Genomic DNA, 23,017 nt, shown 5'->3' with positions numbered 1-23,017 from the left:
CCCAGGTCTACTCTCCCGATGCCCCCAAACCTCACCCAGCGACTCAAGAACATGCCATGCCTCTCACCATAAACTCCACCCATTCTCTCCAACCATTCGTGGTACCGCTCCTCCCATGACTTTGTGATGTATTTACCCATTCTTGCGAGTTCGAGTTGGAGATGTAAGAGGTTGAGAGGGGGTAAAAGCCCCACATGATACCGTGAAGGCAGCCTGCCTTCGACGGCCAGCGCTGAGGTCGGCATTTGCTGGATGAGGATTGAGGTCGTCTTCCGAATATTCGTGGTTGAGGATGACGGTGTGAGCGGCCGGATGACCCACGCTCGGTAGTGTTGAACGGAGAAGGGCTCGAAACCCTGGAGCCTGAGCCCGTGGTCACCGTCCTAGAAATGTATGGCATGTCGGACTTCATGATTGGTCTTTTCTTTCCTCAGGTCATGCAGGTCATCAGAGTGACGAGAACTTCTCAAGTCATTGATGACCTGGGAATGGCGAACTTCGTGGACGGTAGCTGGACATATCTTGGTAACCGAACATGTCATTCCGGTAGTCGAGTTCTCGGCTCCGGAGGCAAGTCAATCGATCTCGAAGTCCAGACAGAGCTGAACGGTCATACACACTGGACATCGTCAAACCTCTTACTACCTGAACCGGTGGCCCCTTTGCGAATGATCCTTCATTCAAGCGGCAAGACCATAACCTCGACGCTCTTTCGACTAATTCTTGCGGATATATGACAACAAACCCTTCACTCTTCCCATCACAAGAACGCAACTTCGGCCTCAAACCTCATCGGTGTTCGATCTGAGCGGCCGGTCACCTCGTTACCGATGTCAAAACTAGCCACCACCCACCTTGGAACATCCTTCGAGACCCACTGTTCTCACCTCCTCCGCCAGTCATTGGGGATGTCGTTATCGAGGATCGGAGGGAAGGGGGATGGAGGTGTGGATCTCAGGGGGTGGTGGTATCTCCCCCGAAGCCAGTCCGACCGCAAGGACGAGGCCGACTTGGACGTGCGAAAGTATCGAGGCCGGGTCAGTCTGCTTGAAGACTCAACAACAATAGGTTCATCTATATCGACCTCGTCCTCGGCGTCATTAAGATCTGGATCGGTATCGCCAAGAACAACCCCCCTCGAACTGCCAGCCAGAAGGCTCCGAGTTCTCGTCCAATGTAAAGCCGAAAAGCTCAAAGCCGGACCTCGTCTGATCAGGGAGATGGAAGGAGTCGCTCGGAGGGGGTTTGATCTGCTTCAAAATCGAAGGCGGGATGGGGTTCCTACATCAACTTTGACGTCAACCTACGCATCTACGGACGAGGAATTAGATATCGATCAAGATAGTCCGTATTCGATACCGGAAGAAGCATGGCCCGGCTCTATCAGCAGTAGCGATCTCCTATCAAATCGCAACGCCAATCCAGAAGGTCTGTTTTCGAACTTGACTTCAAACGCCATTCAAACGCTGGATACGATCACAACGATAATATGCACCCGGACCGGGTTCTCATCGTCGGCTACCGTCGAAGCAGTCCGGAGCCGGGTGCCGATGTTATTGCTACACGTCCCTTTCGAGGTCGAGGATGCGGTCAGATTGAGGGAATGGCAGGCCCTCCGATCAGGGTCGGAGGTGGGGTCGACAAGGCTGGGTTCAGGGAATGAAGAGGGGTCGCCAGCTGGATCAGAAGACGCATCGGCAGTCGACCAAGAAGAAGGATATCCGATCCCTCTGATCTTGCGGGCGGCCTTTTCCAACCCGGCGTTGACGGGTACGAGCGGGGTTTTGGGGGAAGAGTTGGAGTTGAGGAAAGAATACATCTCTTCCGGCGAAGATGCTAGGGGGGAAGGATCGTTCGGGATGGGTCTTTGGTGGAGATGAGATGAGCCGAAACGAGACGAGCCGAGATCAGAGGATACGCTGGCGATTCAGCAAAAAGAAGGGAGAGCTGGATGGGATCGCTCATGGGATCGGGCCGTGATCGGTCGGGAAGATGGGAAGTCAAGATACAAGCCAAAGGAGTCTGCTATGGTTTGCACCATCTCGGAAGTTGTATCGTGAGTTGTATCTATAGAGTATGTGTATAGGTTATGGGGCAGACCTCGGACGTCGCCGCATACATTGTGGCCATGCGAGTGGTCTCGTTCGTACGAAATTGGAATTCACCTGTGAGACTCTCATTTCGCCGTCGCGGACAACCTGGCATAGGGGACATCGCTTCCGAAATCGAATGCGTGCAGATCGTTCACGTTGGAGCAGCCGTTCGGGTCAACCACAGAAATGGAGGGTAGAGTCGATCGACAAGCTCAAGTAATGGACGAAGAGCATCAACAGCATCGACAGACTTGTATTTCGAAGTGAAAGAGCGAAAGGACATGGCCGATTATTCACTGATCACTGATATTCGGCTCGCTCGCTCGCTCGTCCTTCGCTCCTTGGCTCGCTCTTCCTCAGCACCCCGGCTCGTTTCTGTCCTTCTCACGACCTCTCGCAACCTTCTCGCAATCTCTCGCAACCTTTTCGCAACTCTCTCGCAACCTTCTTGCAACTCTTTCGCGACCGTCTTGCAACCAATGACCCGACAGCGAAGAAATAACCGCCGACACAGGGAAGGGCCAAGGCGGACGCCAACCACTCCTCCCTCCCTCCCCCCACTCCAGCCTTTGACTGCAGAACACTTCCGAGCCTGGATCCAGGGTGAGGGGGGTGATGTCGGAAGCATCCACCTTTGTCAAGCGGCAGACATCCTTTGTCACGGAATGAGATGGGTCAGCGGGAGGCACCTGACACGGATTGAGCGCAGGTACCAGCAGGTGGGTGTAAAGAGGCAGTTCATGCTGCGGAACTTTGCCATTATGCTGGCTATTTACATGCAAAGGTGGACCAATCCGAGGGATCAACACCACGCTACACTTGAGAGGATGGTCGATGAGCTCGATGTGTCGACACGTCTGCGGGAGGTCTGGGAAGGGGGCGGGGTTCTTCAAGGAGAGATCGGACCGGTTGAGTAGAGTCGGGCGAGGACGAGGACTGAGCCGACTTCAGCGTTTTGCTGCCGTCCTCCTCTGGGCCTAGCCTATTGATTCCATGAATGAAGAACTGTCCCGACTGAGTTGGGCACTGCAAGTCAATGAAACACCGGCAGCATCGACAGGCTTGTGTTCCGGAGTGGGAGAGTAGAGATCTCTTGACCCGCCTTATCTCGTCACGATCTGCTTCCGCCTCCGACTACCCCGGTCATCATGCTCGTGTTATTATTGGATCACCCCCCGGACTGCCCCTCCCCCCCCTGACATCGTATAGAGTATAGAGTTCAACATATCATTATTAAACAACATGACTTGCATGACAACCACGCTCTAGCGATCTCGGACCGTTTCAAGTCTCGAGATCTAGGGGGGATTACGACAGACCGCAACCTAGCTCCTGACCTCGAAGAAAGCGTCAAACCGCACCCGACTCACCATGCTCGAAACCATCCTCCGCCCTCTCCATACCCTTCACGGACGGTTACCTTCGAGGTTCTTGAAAAAGGTCCCCTTTGAAGCGTTTGCGATCGTAGTAGGCTTGTTGGTGGTGAATATCGTTGCGTGGGCCGTATGTCTGGGAGTCTTGGTATGTTCAATTTCTGTACGATCTTGGTCGATCGGGGTTGAGTGCTAAGGAGCGTGCGATTTCCGGGTGTCTCGTCAGGCCAAACATACGTGGGTCGAGGTCATCGCCCAGTGATTCTGATTCTCGGAGCTGAAGATGACATGGGTTGATTCTAGAGAGATGTATGCTACCGCGGTCCTGGCCTGGTCGTTAGGCCTTCGACACGCTCTGGATGCCGACCATATCTCCGTAAGCCCACCGCCTTCCTGCTTCTTTTGCACTTTCCTGTTGTCCATACCATATTGACGGATTTGTCTTATCATATTGTGAATGGGCATGTTCTCGTAGGCGATAGATTTGATGACGAGGAGGTTGATCGCTTCGGGTCAAAGACCGGTGACGGTGGGGACCTTCTTCAGCCTGGGGCATTCTACGTGAGTTTCCCTCGGTCAAGGCTCAAAGCCTCATGATGCAGAGAGGAGTTGCTACACAAACCTGGGAAAGTACTGAATTGGTTCATACTTCGCTGTTACAGTATCGTGATCATCACCTCCCTAGTGACCGCCGCGACCGCCGCCCACCTCGCAACCAAGTTCGACAGGTTCTCGCAGATCGGGAACATCATCGGGACTTCCATCTCGGCAACCTTCCTGATCCTGCTAGGAATTATGAACGGATGGATCCTCTACAAACTCGTCCGAGGACTGAGGGCTTGGGTCAGAGGCGATATGGAGGTGGATGCTGCCAAAGGGAGTAATGGAGAGGAACTTTGGGAGAAACGGGGTGGAGGGCCGATGTTTTGGATCTTGAAGAAGCTCTTCCGGTTGATCGACCAGTGAGTCCCGGCATGTATGCTTGTAGCGCAGAGTCTACCTACTTACAACCGGACCAAACGACCTTCTCACCTCGCAGACCTTGGAAGATGTACCCCCTAGGCGTAGTCTTCGGCCTAGGCTTCGACACCTCCTCCGAGATCGCTCTGCTCGGCCTCTCTTCGGTCCAAGCGAGCCGCGGGACGTCGATCTGGTTGATCCTCTGTTTCCCCGTGCTCTTCACGGTGGGCATGTGTGCGGTGGATACGTTGGATGGGGCGGTGATGATGGTGCTGTATACCTGGTGCGATGATGAGGAGGATGAGGAGAATGGTGGGGAGGTGAAGGAGGTGACGAGGCGGGATGACGAGAGGGATGTCGGGATCACTGGAGATGCTGGACCAAACGGGACGATCATCGAAGAACACGACGACGTCCAGAAGGACAAGATCAACAAAGCGGTCCCTGCTATTGGGAACTACGAAGAAACTACCCTTCCTACGCTCGATATGGGCTCTCCGTCGACATCCACCTCGCTTCCAACCAAGCGTCATGGGAACTCTACTCTTCACAACCCCCTCATCTTTCTCTACTACTCGACCCTCCTTACAGCCCTGACGGTCCTGGTCGCCCTCATCATCGGCCTCATCCAGCTTTTCTCTCTGTTACAAAACGTCATCAAGCCGGAACCAGAGGGGAGGTTCTGGGATGGGGTGACAGCGCTAGGGGATCATTATGATATCGTCGGAGGGGTTATCGCCGGGGGGTTCGTGCTTGTGGGTGTTGGGGGCGTTTTGGGTTGGCCGAGGTTTAAGAGGTGGATAGGGGAGAAGAGGAGGAGGTACGAGGCCAGGGGGAGGGGGATCTCGTTGGACACCGAAGAGGACGAGGAGGACGACAATGGGATAAGAGGTTTGACAGTATGAGAGGACGATCATACACGATCGATGTAAAAGTCATGCGACCTATCCGGCAGGCAGCGCCACGATTTCCGTATGCCCTATGTCATAAGCTCATGAAAGATACCACACGAGATGCTGTTCAGATAGGCAGCCGTCTGATACAACATCGTCGACCTTGCTGCGCATGAACCCCTGATTGAACGGAAGCAAACGAGAGCGGCCGGCCGGAGGTTGATCGAGTGCGTGATGACACCTGTCCCTGGCGCGGTCATAGCATAGGCAGTGCTGATAAATCTACCACGCGTCAGCATAATTCTATGCTGAACGCGCGTGTTCAAATCGTCGCGCGACGGCTCGCGCGCTCGTCACCTTTCTCTGGCTTTCACGTGAATGGACAACACCTCCTTTAGTTGTTTTGTTATTGTTTTGTTTTGTATGCCCTTCCCGTCAGAAATCAACTTTCCCGCTCACAACAACAAGACACTTGTGCGTTCCCGCCGCTGATATATGCTAATTGTTTCATAGTTTGCTCTTCCTTATTGTGTCTGTCGCACTCGCCGCCACGTACACAAAACTGATACCACATCAATCTATTGTTCAAACCTGCAGTGTATCGTCTTTGTGTCTCATACAAACAATTATACATAAACCTTCAGCACCAAATACAAAGTATCGATCCTCACCCGGCGCAGACTGACAAACATCCCTCCTACAAACTTAGATTGTTAATACCGTTTCGACCCCCACCATTAACCTGCTTTCGCACGACATAACAGACCACATCACCAACGCTCTCACTAGCCCAATGACCAGCACGACCGGTCAGTTCAAGCAATCCCTCGCGGGAACAGCTTTCTGATCTCATATACACGTTCCTGTTACAGACACTTCCTTCCCGCCGCCTATGGATACTTCTCGCAGGACTTCACCGCCGGCCGCAACTGCGAATGTGGCAGCGTCGTCCGTGTCTCCCGCCGACACGCAATGCGCCCTCATACCTGTAGGAATGGCTTTCCCCCAAGACTATGAAGCGGATCCTACCCCCCACCTTCACAAGATGATGGCAGCCGTCGATGCGGCCTTGCGAGCTCTTGAGTAAGTCCACAAGCGCCCGGTATTCTCGTATCTGTCATCTTTGATCTCACCGCTTTTCATCCACTACACAGCCCCGCGGAGCATGGCGGGATTCGTTTCTCAGTCACACCGGACAAGGACACCCCCCTGACGACCAACAATTTTGAAGAACTGTTCGCGCAGGGCGTCAAATTTGTCGAAAGAAATTTGCCCAGCGAAGGTGAGTCCGCCTAGGAACTCTTCGCAATATGCAACCCTTGCTGAGGAGGAACTGATCTCAATCTCAGCGGCCGAAGAATTTGCCGCTGCCAAAGGTCACGCCCTCGAGGCCTTAGCATTCTTCCACAAATTATGTATGTCTCTGTCGCTCTGTCCCCTACGATCTTCGTTCGACCGCTGATACTATATTGGTGCGGTCGCCTTCAAAGTTCCTGGAGGCCTCGAAGAGCTGCAGGCCGCAATGACGCAGGGTGGTCATTCCCGCCCTATCAAGCCTCTTCCCGCCAGGAAGTCCACATCTCCGACTACTCCTAGACGGAACCAACCGTATGGCACTCCCACCATCCCTGCAACTCCCGGCACCTCTGCCGGTTTATCGGGTGATCAAGCTGCCTCCGTGAACACCGAATACCGGCCGCTCTTCCCAGCCGAGACGGATGCGGATGCCCTTCACAATGCCTTGATGCATGCGGCACAGAGAGCACGAGCAGATGTCGTTCCAGTCAAACGCCCTGCCCCATCGCTTCATGTGCAGCTACCGTCAATTCCCGCCGCTCTGACCTTCACCTCCGTCGAGCCCAATCTTTTCGGAGTTGAGCTTCCAGCGCTTCCTTCAGGCGAACGGGTTCTGTCACCCCCCACACTTCTTTTCACCTCCCCCCTGCCTCGGCTCTTGAATAAATACGTATGTTCACTGTCTCCATCCGTACCACGCCCAACACGCTGACAACGCCTTCATTTTGCACCATCCCAGGCCCAACAACTGATCGCCCATTGCGATTCGGAGCAGGGGCCCAGCCGTTTTGCCCATTCCACCCACCTCACCTGCCCGGCGCCTGATGTGCGGTATCCTCCCTCTTGGTACAAGTCCACTCCAACGGCCATCTCGTTGATCGAGGTACATCCTCGTATCTACTCCACCCTTGCTCCCGGAGCATGGCTGAACGACCAAGTCGTCGATTCGTACCTTACCCTCATTCATTGGAGGCAATCAACCTTCCGCCTACTCCCCTCTGGCCGCGTTCCCGTCTTCGTACACTCGTCTCAGGTCTCCCCCGCCATCGAAACTCGGTATCTTCAGCGGGAAGCGGCACCTGTCCCTATGGGCACTTGGTTTATGGCTGTAAGTCTGTTCTTCCCGCTTGCGCTATCATTCAATAACCAATGCAATTCTGATTGATTCGTGCCTCTCTAGGAGGGTCTCGATCCGTTTGATTACCCTTTGCACGCCCTTCCATGGAACATCGCCTACTTCCACTGGATTGCTGTTATCATCGACATTCCCGCCAAGACTATCGCGTTTCTGGACTCGCTCTCTCACGTCCGGCCTGTAGAAGATCAGGAGACGGTGGAGCCCTCTCGCAGCGAAACGGGCGATGCGGCGCTGGCGCGTTGCCGCGCTCGTTTCCAGGTCAGTCTTATGCTATTCATTCCCTCTCTTCTCAACTAACACGCATGACCTGCCTATACAGATGATCAGTACTTGGTTGTCGGAGCTCCACCAGCAATTCCGCGGTACCCCCTTAGTCCAGAGCGAATGGTCGTTCCTGCTTCCCGTCAGTCGCTTCTCTAAACCATTCTCTCCCGTTTCCTCATCTGAAATAGTACTACTCTTCACTCTTCAGCCGGTTCCGCAACAGGAAGACTCATCGAACTGCGGTGTGTTTATGCTACAGCATATTGAGGCCATTTGCAGGATTCAGGATCTCGGGGCTGTCTGCAACCAGCCTGCACCGCGGCCCCAAGCCCGTCTGCACATGGCCGTTGAACTCGCCCAACATCGACTCCAGCGACGCGTTCCGACCGATGACCACTGAGTTTTCATATCTTATTGTAGACAATGATCCGAGCATCCCTTATGAAAGTACTGCTTTTCTATGTTATTTCGACTTTCCCGCGGCTCCGCGCATCGTTCCCGCCATTTCACTTCATATGAATTGTCTAACGCGAGCAACTCCCTGGCACACCTCTCATCCTTTCAAAGCCGACTTAGATAGTGCAAGCTATGCTCTCACCTCTACCCTGTTCATTCAATCCGAGGACGCTAACAATGTCATATTCTTGAAGGGCAGTCTGCGATTCGAGTCTTATCTTAGCGTCTGACACCTAAAAGTGCAACGCAAGCAGTCCAGATTAGCAATCAGTGCACTAGAAATTGATTTTGCCTCGACGTTAATTAGTAATCCTTCAAGGTTCATTAGCAGTACGACACACCTGCAAGCAGGCCAGATTACTAACCAATCCACTGGAAATTGATATTTCCGCGTTGCTGATTAGTAATCCTTGACAATTCATTAGCACTGTCCCTCTTCCCGCGATCATTACTTGTTTACGATTTCACCGTTCCCGCCGGTACCTTCCCGGCCGATACCTTAACCACACCATCATGGGCATGTTTACAACCCTCTGGCGAACAACACCACATACCGTCGCAAATTGGCACACTCGTCAAACTCGTCTTGGCCATGTCATCTAGTTCTACCCCTTTACCAAAGACACCTTCGAAAAAACGCCGCCGACGGAACAGTGATCATCTGTTCCCGCTGTGGGAAGAACCAACGACACCGACACCCCTCCCCAAGATCGATTACCATGCTCGATCAAGACTCCTCAATAACCACAAGTACAGGGCCACTCCACTCTCATTTCCAGGTCATCGACCCAATGGTACTGGCCTTCATGACTTCGCTACTTTGTTCGCATCCTCTCCTAGGCCTAGAGCTACCCCAGACGCTCCCGATAACCCTTTCCTGGAGTCTGCTTTCGAGCATGATTACCCGCCCGTGACTCCTCAAGACGCATACGCTGCGCTACTTCAGGATCTTGAGCATATAGTGGAAGATGGCCCCAGTGAATCGTGAGCGGTGTTACCCTCTCACTCTGGGTTCCTTTACTAAATGTGCTTCTCCTGCCCCAATAGGTTGTATCTGTCTGAACGGCAGCAGGAGCAGACCCGCCTCAAAAACCTCCTCCCCGCCCTGGTCATTCAGTTCTTCAAGTTTCGCTACCGCCCACCGTCTAGCCCCCCCCCTGATTGGCCTGGTGAAGATAACAACCCCAACGCAAGTGCCACAATGCTCCTCCTTGACACATACTGTTCGCAGACACTATCCTGCTAGTAGACTGTACCGACGGGAACACCATGAGACTGATTCCCGCTGTTTCCCCCTGCTTTCCAGCTTGCCGCACAGTGTCGTATTGTCATTCAGAGTGGGAGCGCAGCCCCATTGGCGTTGCAGCCAATGTCATTGCTCTGGGTCATCTGCCCTCAAAGCTTCACCGCCCTTCATTGGCTTTCAGCATACGCACTGTTGAATTCTACCACCTCTCATTCTGTCATTCACAAATTTCCCGTACCGCGTTTGTGCGGTCTCTCTGCGATTACAACCAGGTATGCCCCATCAGACACGAACGAACCTCATACACTCACACGGTGTGACTTGTTTAGATTCCATATAGCGAGAGCATTCGCGAGAGATTCAGCTTCTGCGTCGATCTTTACGATCGGATTGTCCAGCACATGGAGGCGGAAGAAGATATCATCCTGTCCGCTCCGTCAAAACCCACCCCTATTCCTGTTCCCGTTCAGTCCGCAGACCCCTTTTGCAGCAACCGTCCTCCTCCAAGCCCGGACAATTCGCAATTGCCTCTGCCAACAGATCTGCCTCTGAGACAAGACAGCTGCCCGCTATGTTTCCCTTCCGATGGCAAATTGGGAATGGACGACTATGTGCTCTGCGTGGCGCTCGACGGGAATAACTCACTTAAAAGACGTGATCGACCCGGTACAGCATATCAGGATCACCACTCTCGCTTTCGGTTATCATCTGAGTATGTAAACCAATTCACAGGGCAAACTATCTCCGCCGCCCGCACCGCCCCGCCACGGCCAGGACAGACAGCGACCAAACCATCAGGAAAGGACAACGTGGGACCCTGTTCTTCCCATTGGACAGCAGCGATGGAACGACCCAGGGCGTCCCTACGATACGCCGAGATGGGCTGGTTCCCCCTTATTTGCCGTCACGGGATCGTGCTAGCCTATACAGACATGATCAAGGAGTTCGAAAACGCAAAACTCCCCTTGGCCTTGGTCCAGTGGCTGGGACAGAGGTACCCGGGCCGCATAATCTTTGGGTACGACATAGGATGCAGCTTTGAAAAGACTTTCCAACACGCACCCCTGCTTTCCCGCCTGGCCAACTCGCATTCCCGCATCAATGTTACGACTTGGTAGAACCTCGGTGCTAGGTCTGCTTGATCGGATGTATTTTCTAGCCAGAGCTCTCAGGACGAGAATCGTGCTTTGTTTGGTGCTGGTCGATCTTTAGCCGTTGCCTTAAGATCCTTGAATAACGATTCGTCAATCGTAATTCGTCCGGTTGGTGTGAGTGGTTACTACGATTCGATAATCGTCACTCGTGTAGGTCTCTGTGCGGTAGCTAGTCGCGATAGTCGATTCGTCCTACGTATCGACCTAAGAACCAATACCACTTCGTCGTACGCAGGGGTAAAGAAATAGGGAAGTGTACTTAACGAGTAGCCGTGCACTGCGTGCTCGATAAGGGGTAAGGCGGTGGAAAATGTTGTTCTGTAGTCTTTGTTTGTAACCTCTTCGTCTAGCGTATGCTAAGATTCGAATGTAATAACGAGCTTGAACTTCTAGTCGAAAGGATACAACTGCTATCGTTCTTCTATCCTATCGAGCTATAAGTACTGCGCTCGTTTCTCCTTTCGTGCTTCCCCAACGATTGTCCAACGAATCGTCTTTCGTCCTTACTCGAGTAAACCGGAAAGGGAAAGCACGCCTGCTGTTGACTTCACCTAGGTCCCCGTCTGTTCTCTAAGGTCCGTCACATTACCCGATTCAATGCTAAGGTCGTCCTACGTCCTTCTCATCTTGGTGAATCGTCCGCCGTTGTTTTGGCAAAGGTGGAGAACGTCGGTGGTCGATCCTCAATGTCTTTCAATCACCGGCGTATCGTCTAAGTCAGATATCGTTCCTTGTTTTTGCTTTTGTCTTTTATTGATCGACGATTGTCGATTCGTCTTCCGTCCCTGTGTTGAACCTTGTAATTACTTTCCGTCCCTGTCTAAGGTCGTTTCGTCTTTTGTGTAGGCAGACGTCCGTTCCTTCGATGTCGGTTTCCCCAACGTATCGTTCTTGATTTCGTCCTTGTACCTGTCACCTCCGGTGAGGTCGGTTACCTCGAATAACTTGACAAGGTCGATTTGTGAATCGCATGACGTGTCAAGTGTCGGGATGAACGAGATGACGGATGCTGAAGCGCGCGCGCGCTTGTCGATTCGTGTTTCGTGATTCGTCGCGCGTGATAACCTCCATGACGTGTCAAAGGCTGGTTGTAGACGGACCCGATGTCGAATCGTGTTTCGTGATACCTTGTCGTCGGGTGTTACTAGGTTCGTGACAGTATCTCCCCCTCCGTGGAATCGTCCTCGATTCCTCTTGTCGTCGCCTGTTGCTCTTCCGTATCTCCTCGTTAACCCCCCTCTCCTCAATCTGCGCTGTTGCACCTTGTTTGAACGACAACCGTCGACCGATACTCCTTGTTTGATGAAGAATCTAATCTCATCAAGGTTCACGGTTAGGCGAGATGTTGAGTACCTGATCGTGGTCCCTCTCTCCGAAATGCCTAGAGTTCTGGACTGTTCTTTCAGGGCAGGTGGATACTGGTTCGATGATGATCTATCTTCACTGTTGTACCTCCTTTGACGATTCGTGAAACGTCCTTTGAGTCGATCCACCACTCGCTTATTCGCTCCGGGCATATCGTATCGTACGATGGCCGTAGTCGCTGGCGTTTCGGGGGTGCGACTGGGTCTATGACGTTGTTGAATGACGATGTAAACAAACACGATTCGTTTTTTCCCCTTGGCCAGCGAATCGTCCTTCCAGTTTGCTAGAGATATAAGTTGATCGCAAAACGAAAATCGATTCTCTTTTCGTTCTTCAACTACTTCTCTTTTCTCCATCGCAAACTTCTTGTCAAGATGGGGTTCACCACTCCCAAAAAGACTCTCAAGAATTCGTCCAAGTCCCCTTCGACCTCTCCCTCCAAGGGAGGTCGTTTCGGCGGCCCCGCCTCCCCTACCGGTTCGTCCTCGGGTTCCGGAATCTCCGCCCTCACCAAGTTCGCCAAGGAGATCGAGAACTTCCACACCTACCACGGCGAACCCGCCCTCCCCGAGGAGTTCAACCGCAGGAAGAAGGCGGTAAGTCCCTTTGTCTATTCTCGATCCGTTTTTCGTCCCATCCTTTGTCGATTCGTGCTTCATTTGGACGTTTGTTGAATCCCGTTTCTCCCCTCGCAGGTCCAGAACATCAAGAGGGGTCGCGAGATCAACGCCTCGGGTGAGGAGAACGCTCGGGTCTGTGCCCAATGCATGGTCAAGCGCAACGGCACCACCGCCCCTCCCTGGGAGTGCATCTCGAAGTTCAACGAGAAGCAAGGGACCCCCCGGGGCTGCGGAACTTGTGCGATGTTCAACGTGAAGTGCTCCTTGATCAACGCGTAAGTCGATCCTCCTTTCGTTTGCTATTCCCGTTTCGCCAACCCATTTTCGTCTAACCCTAGTCCGCCTCCGTTTGTCGAATATCTTTTCTAACCTTGCCAACATTCCTTTGACTCCTCTTTTCATTGTAGCATTGTGATCGACCAAGAGTCCGAGGACGAGAACGATGACGAGGATCCTTTGGTCACCGCCGCCCGTACCGCTGAGTCGCAGTTCCTTCACATGAACTTCGAGGGCATGGAGGTCGATTCCGTTATGGTCAGTCGAATCCCGATTCGTATCTCGCGTCTGACGGTTGTTGATTCGTCTTTCTCTCGTTCGCAGGACCTCTTGAAGGACGTGATCAGCAAGAAGGCTCTTGCTCGTCAATCCGACAACACCGCCGTCTTCGCCAAGCTCGACGAGTTCACCAACGTCGTCGAGAACTCGCTCGCCTAGGCGTTTAGCGATTCGTTCGGAAAAGAGGCGTGAAGGTCTCCGTCGTTCTCGGTGGGGGCCTTCATGGGCGATTCGTATTTGAATCGGTTGGGTCGGGAGTGCGTGGTGCAGGAATTTTCTTGTATTTCGTCGGGCCTCTTTTTCTTTTTTGTTTTTTATAAAAAACCGTACCAGCTTCTTTCTTTTTGTGACTCGTATTCCTGCCTTCAATTTCCGATACCCCAGGCAGAATCGACTTGCTTCAAATCGATTGGTTTCTTTGGGTACCGTTGGTGAAAATCCGAAACATGTTCCCTTGCCGTCTCGAGATGTTCGCTTGGTTCCCACGTTGTCGCTTCAGGGCCGTGATAACCTTCCCATTTGACGTGATACTGGATTTTGCCATCTTTCGTCTTGCGTGAATCGATAATCGCCTCAACCACAAACTGATCGTCGGATTCAGGTTCGTTGTGGTTTGTTTCTCGATTCCCGCGGAACAATTCCAACCTGTCAACGTGAAAAACGTTATGCACTCGCAAACTCGCTGGCAACGCCACTCGATAGGCATGAGTAGAGATTCTTTCTTTGATTCTCCATGGACCATAGAACTTGTCATCGAGTTTCTTGAGCGGTCTCTTGGTCTTGATGTTCTCCGAACGCACCAAGACTTTGTCGCCCACGTGAAATTCAGGAGGAGAATCGTGTTTCGCATTGAAATATTTGGCTGCCCGCTTTTGACTCTCGGCTACCATTCCTTTCAACTGATCGTGCACCCTTTTCAACTCTTCAGTATCGGTGGTTGCAAAAGTACGTTGCATTGACTCCTCGGGGCATTCAATGTCGAATCGGGGATGATATCCGTAATTTGCAAAGAAAGGAGTCGTCCCAGTCGATTCGTGAACATTGTTGTTGTAGCAAAATTCCGCCAGAGGAAGCAGTGCCTCCCAATCGTCCTGATTGTAGTTGCAGTACTGGCGAAGGTAATGCTCAAGTACTTGATTCGTCCTTTCCGTCTGCCCATCTGTTTGAGGATGAAATGCGGTACTCATTTTGCGTTCGATGCCCAACAATTCACAAAATTCCTCCCAGAATTTCGACGTGAATTTCGAATCCCTATCCGACAAAATGCTTCTGGGAATTCCGTGTACCCGGAAGATGTGCGTCTTGAATAGCCCTGCTAATCCTCGCGCCGTAATCGTCGTAGGTATCGGTACGAAATGTGCCTGCTTCGTGAACCGATCGACGATGTTCCAAATCGCATCCATTTTCCCAATTTTGGGAAAACCAACCACGAAATCCATGGAAATATCCTCCCATGGCCCATTCGGAATATCCAGAGACTTCAGTTCTCCGTAAGGCCTGTGCCTTCTCGGTTTGTTTCGTTGACAATCGGGGCATTCGGAAACGTACAACTTGATATCCGAATCCATTTTAGGCCAGTAATAATCGCGTTTGATGAGCGCAATTGTTTTGGTAGCTCCTGGATGTCCGGCTACCAACGAATCGTGTCTGCTCTTGCAAATGTGGTTCTTTAGCTCTTGGCTACTCGGAACCACTACTCGCCCTTGGTGTAGCAACAATCCGCTGATTGTCCATGACCAAGGATTCTGCTCATCGATAGACGATTCGTCATCTGTCTCGTTGTCCTTTCCTACTTGTACGCGGAGCCCTTCTTCTCGGATGGTGTCCTTCTCTAGTTCCGTCCGTATCCAAGAGTCGATAGTCGTCAATTGAGTATCGATTCGTATCCTGTTCCCTCCTCGTAAAGCTGCTGTCTGGAAATTCTCGAAAAGTGCCTCGGGCAATAAAACCGTGGGGTTCAAATCCCATTTCGTCTTACTGCTGCCCTTTCCTGGGTGGTAATCGCTCCTTCGAGTCAAGGCATCCGGTTTCTCTCCTTTTTCTCCTGGACGATATCGGATTTTGAAGTTGAAGTCCGATAGAAAAGCTGCCCATCGTCCTTGCCGTTGTACCAAAGGCTTGCCGCTCATAAAGTACTCCAAGTTTTTGTGATCGGTCAAGACGATAATCGGGTGAACCATACCGATCAAGTTGGCTTTCCAGTGTTTGAACGCCTCGATTACTGCCAGCAATTCCTTGTCGTGTACTGGGTAATTTGCTTCTGCCGGTTGCAAGCTTCGCGAAAAGAATCCTGTCGGACGAACTTCCGAATCGTCCCCTTTTGGAAATCGTTGACTGGCGATCGCTGCGATCGCGCAATTTGAAGCGTCTGTCTCGATGTAACACTGGAGATCAGGATCGAACTGAGCTAAAACGGGTGAACTAGCAAATGCTCGCTTCAAACCATTGAAGCTAGCGTCCTCTTCTTCTCCCCAAACCCAGGGAGTATTCTTCCGCGTGAGTTTCGTCATAGGTTTCGTGATTCCGGCATAATCGTAGATGAATCGCCGATAAAACCCTGCAAACCCGAGGAAGCGCTGAATATCCTTGATGTTCTTTGGGGTGGGCCAGCTTTCGACCGAGTCTAGCTTTCCTTGCTCCGGTCCGACTTGATTGTGTCCTACTACGAACCCGAGAAACGTGATTCGTTCTTGCAGGAATTCACATTTTGTTGGCTTCAAGTATAAATCGTTTTGTCGAATAATCTTGAAAACCGCCTTGGTGAGCTCATGCAATTCTTCTTTCGTATTGGCGTAAATCAAAATATCGTCGATGTAGACGATGACCCCCTTGTCCAACAGCTCGTGGAACAAATCGTTCATGAAGAATTGGAAACTAGCTCCCGCGTTTGACATCCCTTCCCTCATTACCTTCGACTGAAAGGCGCCGTAACGGGTAAGGATAGTCGTCCACTTTTCGTCTCCTGGCCGCATCCTTAACAGTTGATAGGAAGTAGGCATATCCAGTTTCGTAAAGAATTTCGCCAAACGCACTCGCTCCAAGAGAGTATCGATTCGTGGTAAAGGATAAGTGTTTTTTACGGTAGCGTTGTTCAACACTCGGAAGTCGGTGACCATCCGATAATCGCCCGTCTTCTTGGCCACCAAAAAGACCGGACTGCCAAAGTAATGAGACGAAGGTTCGATGTGCCCAATAGCCAGCGATTTGTCGATCCAAGCTTTCAACCAGGCGTCCTCTTTTGCGTTCAAAGGGTATACCTTTAGCTTCTTCAAAGCCTGTCCGTCGATCAGATCTACCGGGTGATCGTACTCGCGATGCGGAGGAAGCGATTCGTAATGCTTCTTCATAAAGATGTCGAGGAAATCGTGATACGATTCGGGAATCGCCGTCCGGAGGTCAGCAACCTCCTCGTATTCGTGCTCCTCCAAATTCAATGTCTTGAACGCCCATCTCTTTTCGTCTTCATCGAGGGTTGCTCTTCCCATTCGAAGACCCCCTCCACCAACAATCTGCTTCAGGGTAGGGCTCGTCGCTACCCTCATTTCGCAGGTACCCCAATCGATTTCTGCTTGGTACCTTGTGAAAAAATCCAATCCCAAGACGAGGCCCGGGTTTCCGATCGTCGATATGTCGAATCGACATTTGTAAGGCCCGTTTCCGCTGATCCAAAAATCGATATCCGTGTAGCTTGTGATCAATTCGTCCGAAATTCGCCCGTCTAGCAGAAGTAACTTCTCTGGAGTTGGGTACTTCTGAACTGGCAAGTCGAGCATCACCGGCAAGTTTGGAGACACGAAGTTCTGTGATGCCCCGCTGTCCAATAATGCCTGGTAAACCCTTTCCTTTTGACCATTCACGATTATCCCTACTTCGATTAAAGGGTCCTTCCCTTTCACGGTGAACGGAATCCATTCCGACTTGTCCAATCGTTTTCCTGCTCGACCTTTGACCACGTTCGGACTATTCCCTTTCTTCTCAGGGCAATCTCGAGAATAGTGACCTGGTTTCCCGCAGTAGAGACAAGAATCCGTTTCCTTGCGGCGTTTCATCTCCTCGGGAGAGACGTAAGGCCGATCCGACCGAACGGTTTCTCTCTGTACGGTTCGTTGAACAGTAGTCTCCACTCTCTTCTCCCGAGGGTGTTTGTCTTTGGGTTTCGAATCGTGTTTCTCCTTTTTCTCAGAAGAATTCGCCTTTCGAATGCCACGTTTCTCCCTTTCCTGTCGGTCTAGGTCGATCAAGAGCTTCTTGAATTCGTTCCAAGATAGGTTTCTATACCCTTGGGTTTCCGTCAGCCGGTATTGTATGCTACTGTTGACTCTCGTCTTGACCGCCATTACGATAGCCCTATCGTTCCACCCCAATCTCTTAATCGAGGGGCCAACTGCGTTGAGATATTGGAGAATCGTCCCTGTCTGGTACGTCTCTTCGACAATAGCTTGTGCTGTTCCTTCTGCGTCGGGATCACCAAAATGATCCCTGAGAACCTGGCAGAACAGGGGAAAGTCGAAGAAATACGCCGGTAGTACTCCGTCTTCGTCTCCGTCCATATCATTTGTAATGATATCGCTGGCGTTCCCGGTAAGATAGGAGATAGCATAATTGACTTGCGATTCCTCGGTCGGAAAACGGTGCTTCTGAGTTTTGAACACCATTCGGAGCTTGTGGATGAATCCCTCCAGTTTCGTGGTATCACCGTCGAAAGATTCGGGAGGAGCCACCTTGGTCTCAATGTTGCTGAATCCTGTTCCGCGTTGAATCGGTAATCGTCCTTCGACGTACTCCTCGTCGAAATGGAAAGGTGCATAGGGGTCCCGTTCCAACCTAGGTTTGGCAACCGCTGGAACGGTTCTGACCGACCTTCTAGTTTGACCACTGACAGGAGAATCCTCTACCCGATCCCTGACGGCATTGTGGATATTGCCCGTGATCCTGTCATGGACGATTCGTGAATCGTCTTCTGTGTCTCGATCGTCCGATCGATTCTGCTCAAGCTTCTCGAGCCTAGCGAGCAACCGTTTGGTGGTCGACTGTTGCTCTTTCAGTAGGGCTAAGATAGCGCTCGTCGTATCTTCAACCCTCTCAGGTTCCTTGACCCTTGGTTCATCGGTCTGATCGGGACTATCTTCAGGCGAAAACCTGCCTTCGTTGATATCGGGTTCCCGATCGAATGCGATTCGAGTGGAGGCCTCCACCGATTCGCGTTGGTGATCGTCGCCGAGACGATCCTCTTCATTGTCACTTTGACTATGAAACCTGTCCTCGTTCGTTCGAGGAGTGTTTCTGGTACCTGGCGCCATGTTGTGATTCCGTGGTGAGTAATTGACTAGAAGCTCGTTATGCTGTTACGACTTGGTAGAACCTCGGTGCTAGGTCTGCTTGATCGGATGTATTTTCTAGCCAGAGCTCTCAGGACGAGAATCGTGCTTCGTTTGGTGCTGGTCGATCTTTAGCCGTTGCCTTAAGATCCTTGAATAACGATTCGTCAATCGTAATTCGTCCGGTTGGTGTGAGTGGTTACTACGATTCGATAATCGTCACTCGTGTAGGTCTCTGTGCGGTAGCTAGTCGCGATAGTCGATTCGTCCTACGTATCGACCTAAGAACCAATACCACTTCGTCGTACGCAGGGGTAAAGAAATAGGGAAGTGTACTTAACGAGTAGCCGTGCACTGCGTGCTCGATAAGGGGTAAGGCGGTGGAAAATGTTGTTCTGTAGTCTTTGTTTGTAACCTCTTCGTCTAGCGTATGCTAAGATTCGAATGTAATAACGAGCTTGAACTTCTAGTCGAAAGGATACAACTGCTATCGTTCTTCTATCCTATCGAGCTATAAGTACTGCGCTCGTTTCTCCTTTCGTGCTTCCCCAACGATTGTCCAACGAATCGTCTTTCGTCCTTACTCGAGTAAACCGGAAAGGGAAAGCACGCCTGCTGTTGACTTCACCTAGGTCCCCGTCTGTTCTCTAAGGTCCGTCACATTACCCGATTCAATGCTAAGGTCGTCCTACGTCCTTCTCATCTTGGTGAATCGTCCGCCGTTGTTTTGGCAAAGGTGGAGAACGTCGGTGGTCGATCCTCAATGTCTTTCAATCACCGGCGTATCGTCTAAGTCAGATATCGTTCCTTGTTTTTGCTTTTGTCTTTTATTGATCGACGATTGTCGATTCGTCTTCCGTCCCTGTGTTGAACCTTGTAATTACTTTCCGTCCCTGTCTAAGGTCGTTTCGTCTTTTGTGTAGGCAGACGTCCGTTCCTTCGATGTCGGTTTCCCCAACGTATCGTTCTTGATTTCGTCCTTGTACCTGTCACCTCCGGTGAGGTCGGTTACCTCGAATAACTTGACAAGGTCGATTTGTGAATCGCATGACGTGTCAAGTGTCGGGATGAACGAGATGACGGATGCTGAAGCGCGCGCGCGCTTGTCGATTCGTGTTTCGTGATTCGTCGCGCGTGATAACCTCCATGACGTGTCAAAGGCTGGTTGTAGACGGACCCGATGTCGAATCGTGTTTCGTGATACCTTGTCGTCGGGTGTTACTAGGTTCGTGACAATCAAATTCCGTGAGTTCGATATCGTTCCCGCCTCTTTCTTCTAGTATCTCACTTCAGCATTTACGTCGATAGAGGTGGGAGCTTGGCATGGATATGCCCACAACCGAGAATGCCAAGTGCGATACCACCCACGCTTGACAGCTGTCGCTGGTTTGGAGGACTTCGAAGGTTGCGAGCGCCTGTTTTCGTACACCAATGGCATTGCTGGTGTGACCCGGAGTGCCACTCGATATCACCGCCATCAACAACTGGAGTGGGTTATCAGACAGTGGAATAGCGACAAGTTGCTACATCTCGGTCAGTTCAACAAGCAGGCAAGTTAGAGTGCTTCAATCGCTCACTACTCTTCTTCTTCTCAACTGTCGCATTGCAGCCAACAACCTAGTTAAGGGGTGGCGTGAGGCGAAGGATCTCGAACAGAGTAGCCTGGCCGCGATCTCCCGCCTCCGCCAGCAACACGGCCGTCCTGAGTTCACACTCGACTATTTTAATCGACTCTGGGCTGACGAGCAGCTGGCCCGAGCTCGTGAAGCGTCAGCGGCTACGACAGAGAGCTATAAGTCCGGCTTGGTTCATGCCCGGCTTTGGATTCTCGGCACGGATTACCTTCGTGCTAAGAATCACTGGACCACTCTCACCAGAGACAGCGCACATACACAAAGTCTCGACATCGTACAAAGTCAAGTCCAAGATTGGACGACCTTTGCTCAAATCGCCGCCGCGTCCCAGAAACTACAGGACGCTCAAACTCGCCTGGTGGAGTTTCTCGGTGGCGGGAATCGAGTCGCAAGCTTTCAGAACGATTCCCGCCTCGCAGAATGGCTACTCTCAGCGGAAGGACAAGCCGGCAAGGTCTTTCATCTCCGGCACGCATACCACCAGGCTTTGGATTCCCTTGAGCTTGCGTGCGTCGACAGATTTGCTGAGGCGGAAAAATGCTGTCGACCTGGGACGAATTATAAAATGCGAGCCAAGATTGCAGGAGCATTGAGATCTCGCAACCAGCGCATAGAAACGGCGTACAAACGTTATGACCAGGCCTGGACGCAGCTACCATTACAACAAAGGCCAGGGCTTCTGCGGCGGGAAGTTCTGAAAGGGGACCAAGATTCAGTGTCCCAAGCCTTTGCAGTCGCTCGCGACGGATTGGCCAGTTTTTCCCAGGAGGACTGGGCGCAACCTACCAAGCGTGACGGGGTCCGTCAGGCCCGATTACACGCTTGCGCAGTGTTCGAACTGAAGCAATTGGATATTGAAATCGCCAGGCTCCGGCTATGGATCCAATCCGAACCTCAAAGGATCTGTTGCGCCGTCAATTCCCGCCACTTGAAACTCCCCATATCCGCTATATGGCACGGAGGTCCAAACAGCGAGGACCTCGATTGTTATCCCACGACTACCATTCCCATGCTCGCACTACTCAGACTACAAGAGAAACTACAGCAACAAAATCGTACCGGTGAGGCCGTCATGAAGGAACTATGCAAATTAGATATTCCCGCCCCAACGCCAGAGGGGACCATGAACCACCATATCATGGCGGACCGTGCAGGTTCATTCTGTCGAAATCCATACACTTCACAACATATGTCTGCGCACCTCTCTTCAACGAGTCGGCTTCCTGTCATTCCAGAGGAAGGCCAGGACCCACAGACTGAAGCGCAGTTACCTGGGCTCAACGATAATGCCGATGATGCACTGGAAGCCCCAGAATGATTTCCCGCGTCTCAGCGCTCCGTTCCCGTCAGTGCGGAGGGATCTCCCCCCGTTACTATCGGAACAACCGGTCCAACGGGGGTTTCAAGTGTGTAACGCAAATCCCAGGCACGACGATCATTGGGCAGTTCGGCGTACCTGTGTTACAAAGAACTGGCCGACCCGGGGGAAAGGAGGGTAAAAATCAGGGTGTCTTCCAGATCTACATGCTTCTCAACCGCGTTAAAGGACCTTTGGTCCTTTTGTCTTTCAGTGCGATCCACTTGAGCAATCAAGTCGTACGAGGTGTTAGCGTTCTTGGCGATTGTTAGCCTTCTCAGCGATTGTACCGTGACAATATATATATACTACGATCAAGTGAACTCGTCTGGCAAGAGTTCGAGGTAATTAGCAAAGTCAAGTACCCACCAACTAGCCCCACTCGCTCTAACATAGTCACAATGTCTGTTCCCGCCGGTTCCAACGATATCGTCCCTCCTCGTTATTCGCCTGGCCGTCCGCCCCCATACGTCCGGGTCTACTTCCCCGAATGTCCCAAGCTTTGGCAGAATCGGGTCGACAACCGACCTTGTCTCCTCTGGGAACCGACCGGCAGCGCTCAGTCGAGGTTAATTTGGAACGAAGACCTGCCCACCCTACAGTTCCCTCCTGGGTACCACGTCCACAACCTCCCTCTACCGGTATTCATGTCCGCGGCGGAGAGGCCGTTCTCGTACCCGCTCGTAGAATATTGTGACAAGCCGTACACTCAATGGTTGTGTCATGTGAGTCCTTCGTCTCGTCTACTAAGAGGAATTCCGACACTCATCACCTTTACCGATCATTAATCCAGGAGATCATCTTGATGGCCATGGAAGATGCGCGGGAATACATCGCCACTGCTCCTTCGCATGAGGTGCTTCGTTGGGAGGATATGCGAGAGGTGTTTGCGTTCGGCCAGGGGCTCTGGCATCAGATGCAGAAGAGTCGTTTCTGCAAAGAACACACCCCGATCTCGTGGGGCCCAGTCGCTGCGGCCTTATATAATATTCACATCCTCCGGCCCCGACTTCGACGAATCGGTTATTCGGTGCAGGAGACGGATGCCCGCGTTCCCGTCGTCCGTGATATGTCGGTATGGACTGTTTACATGCACGAGGTGGAGGTCGCCCGGACTAGGTGTACCTGCCTTCACAACGGCAGGATGGGCCACATCAGCTAGGTGAGCTCAATCTTCCCTTCCGACTCATTTGACAGCGAATTCTTACCGCATCACGCCTCAGACGTGTATTATTGCGCTCGGTTTATATAGACGGGAACGGAATATCGGCGACTATAGATTACGGGAAGGCAGT

At 51.9% G+C, this 23,017-nt stretch overlaps 6 protein-coding genes across 6 annotated transcripts; 5 read left to right on the top strand and 1 right to left on the bottom strand.

The window, feature by feature from the left end:
• The first annotated feature begins 621 nt into the window (after positions 1–621).
• On the top strand, positions 622–2,127 carry HD553DRAFT_224488 (uncharacterized protein). Its single transcript, XM_046177261.1, has one exon. The coding sequence runs from the start codon at positions 831–833 to the stop codon at positions 1,878–1,880; it is 1,050 nt and encodes a 349-aa protein (XP_046037120.1). The 5' UTR covers positions 622–830; the 3' UTR covers positions 1,881–2,127.
• Positions 2,098–3,118, top strand: HD553DRAFT_224494 (uncharacterized protein). The gene has a single exon (XM_046177262.1). The coding sequence runs from the start codon at positions 2,375–2,377 to the stop codon at positions 3,008–3,010; it is 636 nt and encodes a 211-aa protein (XP_046037119.1). The 5' UTR covers positions 2,098–2,374; the 3' UTR covers positions 3,011–3,118.
• A 207-nt stretch (positions 3,119–3,325) lies between these two features.
• On the top strand, positions 3,326–5,451 carry HD553DRAFT_283768 (putative nickel transport protein). Its single transcript, XM_046178188.1, has 6 exons — positions 3,326–3,614; positions 3,693–3,703; positions 3,770–3,842; positions 3,942–4,027; positions 4,129–4,428; positions 4,506–5,451. The coding sequence occupies exons 1-6, from the start codon at positions 3,465–3,467 to the stop codon at positions 5,329–5,331; spliced, it is 1,446 nt and encodes a 481-aa protein (XP_046037118.1). The 5' UTR covers positions 3,326–3,464; the 3' UTR covers positions 5,332–5,451.
• Positions 5,452–10,588: 5,137 nt separating this feature from the next.
• On the top strand, positions 10,589–10,795 carry HD553DRAFT_261365 (uncharacterized protein; the record flags this gene model as incomplete). Its single annotated transcript, XM_046177416.1, has 1 exon — positions 10,589–10,795. A coding segment is annotated over one exon (207 nt), but the record flags the coding sequence as incomplete, so codon positions are not given.
• An 881-nt stretch (positions 10,796–11,676) lies between these two features.
• Positions 11,677–12,390, bottom strand: HD553DRAFT_323598 (uncharacterized protein; the record flags this gene model as incomplete). Its single annotated transcript, XM_046181410.1, has 2 exons — positions 11,677–12,184; positions 12,326–12,390. The coding sequence occupies 2 exons, from the start codon at positions 12,388–12,390 to the stop codon at positions 11,677–11,679; spliced, it is 573 nt and encodes a 190-aa protein (XP_046037116.1).
• Positions 12,391–22,123: 9,733 nt separating this feature from the next.
• On the top strand, positions 22,124–22,884 carry HD553DRAFT_341558 (uncharacterized protein; the record flags this gene model as incomplete). Its single annotated transcript, XM_046182647.1, has 2 exons — positions 22,124–22,447; positions 22,516–22,884. The coding sequence occupies 2 exons, from the start codon at positions 22,124–22,126 to the stop codon at positions 22,882–22,884; spliced, it is 693 nt and encodes a 230-aa protein (XP_046037115.1).
• Positions 22,885–23,017: the final 133 nt, after the last annotated feature.

The sequence above is a fragment of the Filobasidium floriforme genome (genome assembly GCF_021052385.1).
Source record: "Filobasidium floriforme strain CBS 6241 chromosome Unknown HD553scaffold_9, whole genome shotgun sequence".
NCBI classification, from domain to species: domain Eukaryota; kingdom Fungi; phylum Basidiomycota; class Tremellomycetes; order Filobasidiales; family Filobasidiaceae; genus Filobasidium; species Filobasidium floriforme.
The sequence above is the reverse complement of the archived record's forward strand: the minus strand, read 5'-3'. Positions and strand labels throughout refer to the sequence as shown.

Coding starts and splice junctions, on each gene's coding strand:
- HD553DRAFT_283768 (XM_046178188.1), top strand. CDS start 3,465: ATGCTCGAAACCATCCTCCGCCCTCTCCATACCCTTCACGGACGGTTA. Junction 3,843..3,941: donor TGGATGCCGACCATATCTCC/GTAAGCCCACCG, acceptor ATGTTCTCGTAG/GCGATAGATTTGATGACGAG. Junction 4,429..4,505: donor CTCTTCCGGTTGATCGACCA/GTGAGTCCCGGC, acceptor CTCACCTCGCAG/ACCTTGGAAGATGTACCCCC.
- HD553DRAFT_224488 (XM_046177261.1), top strand. CDS start 831: ATGTCAAAACTAGCCACCACCCACCTTGGAACATCCTTCGAGACCCAC.
- HD553DRAFT_224494 (XM_046177262.1), top strand. CDS start 2,375: ATGGCCGATTATTCACTGATCACTGATATTCGGCTCGCTCGCTCGCTC.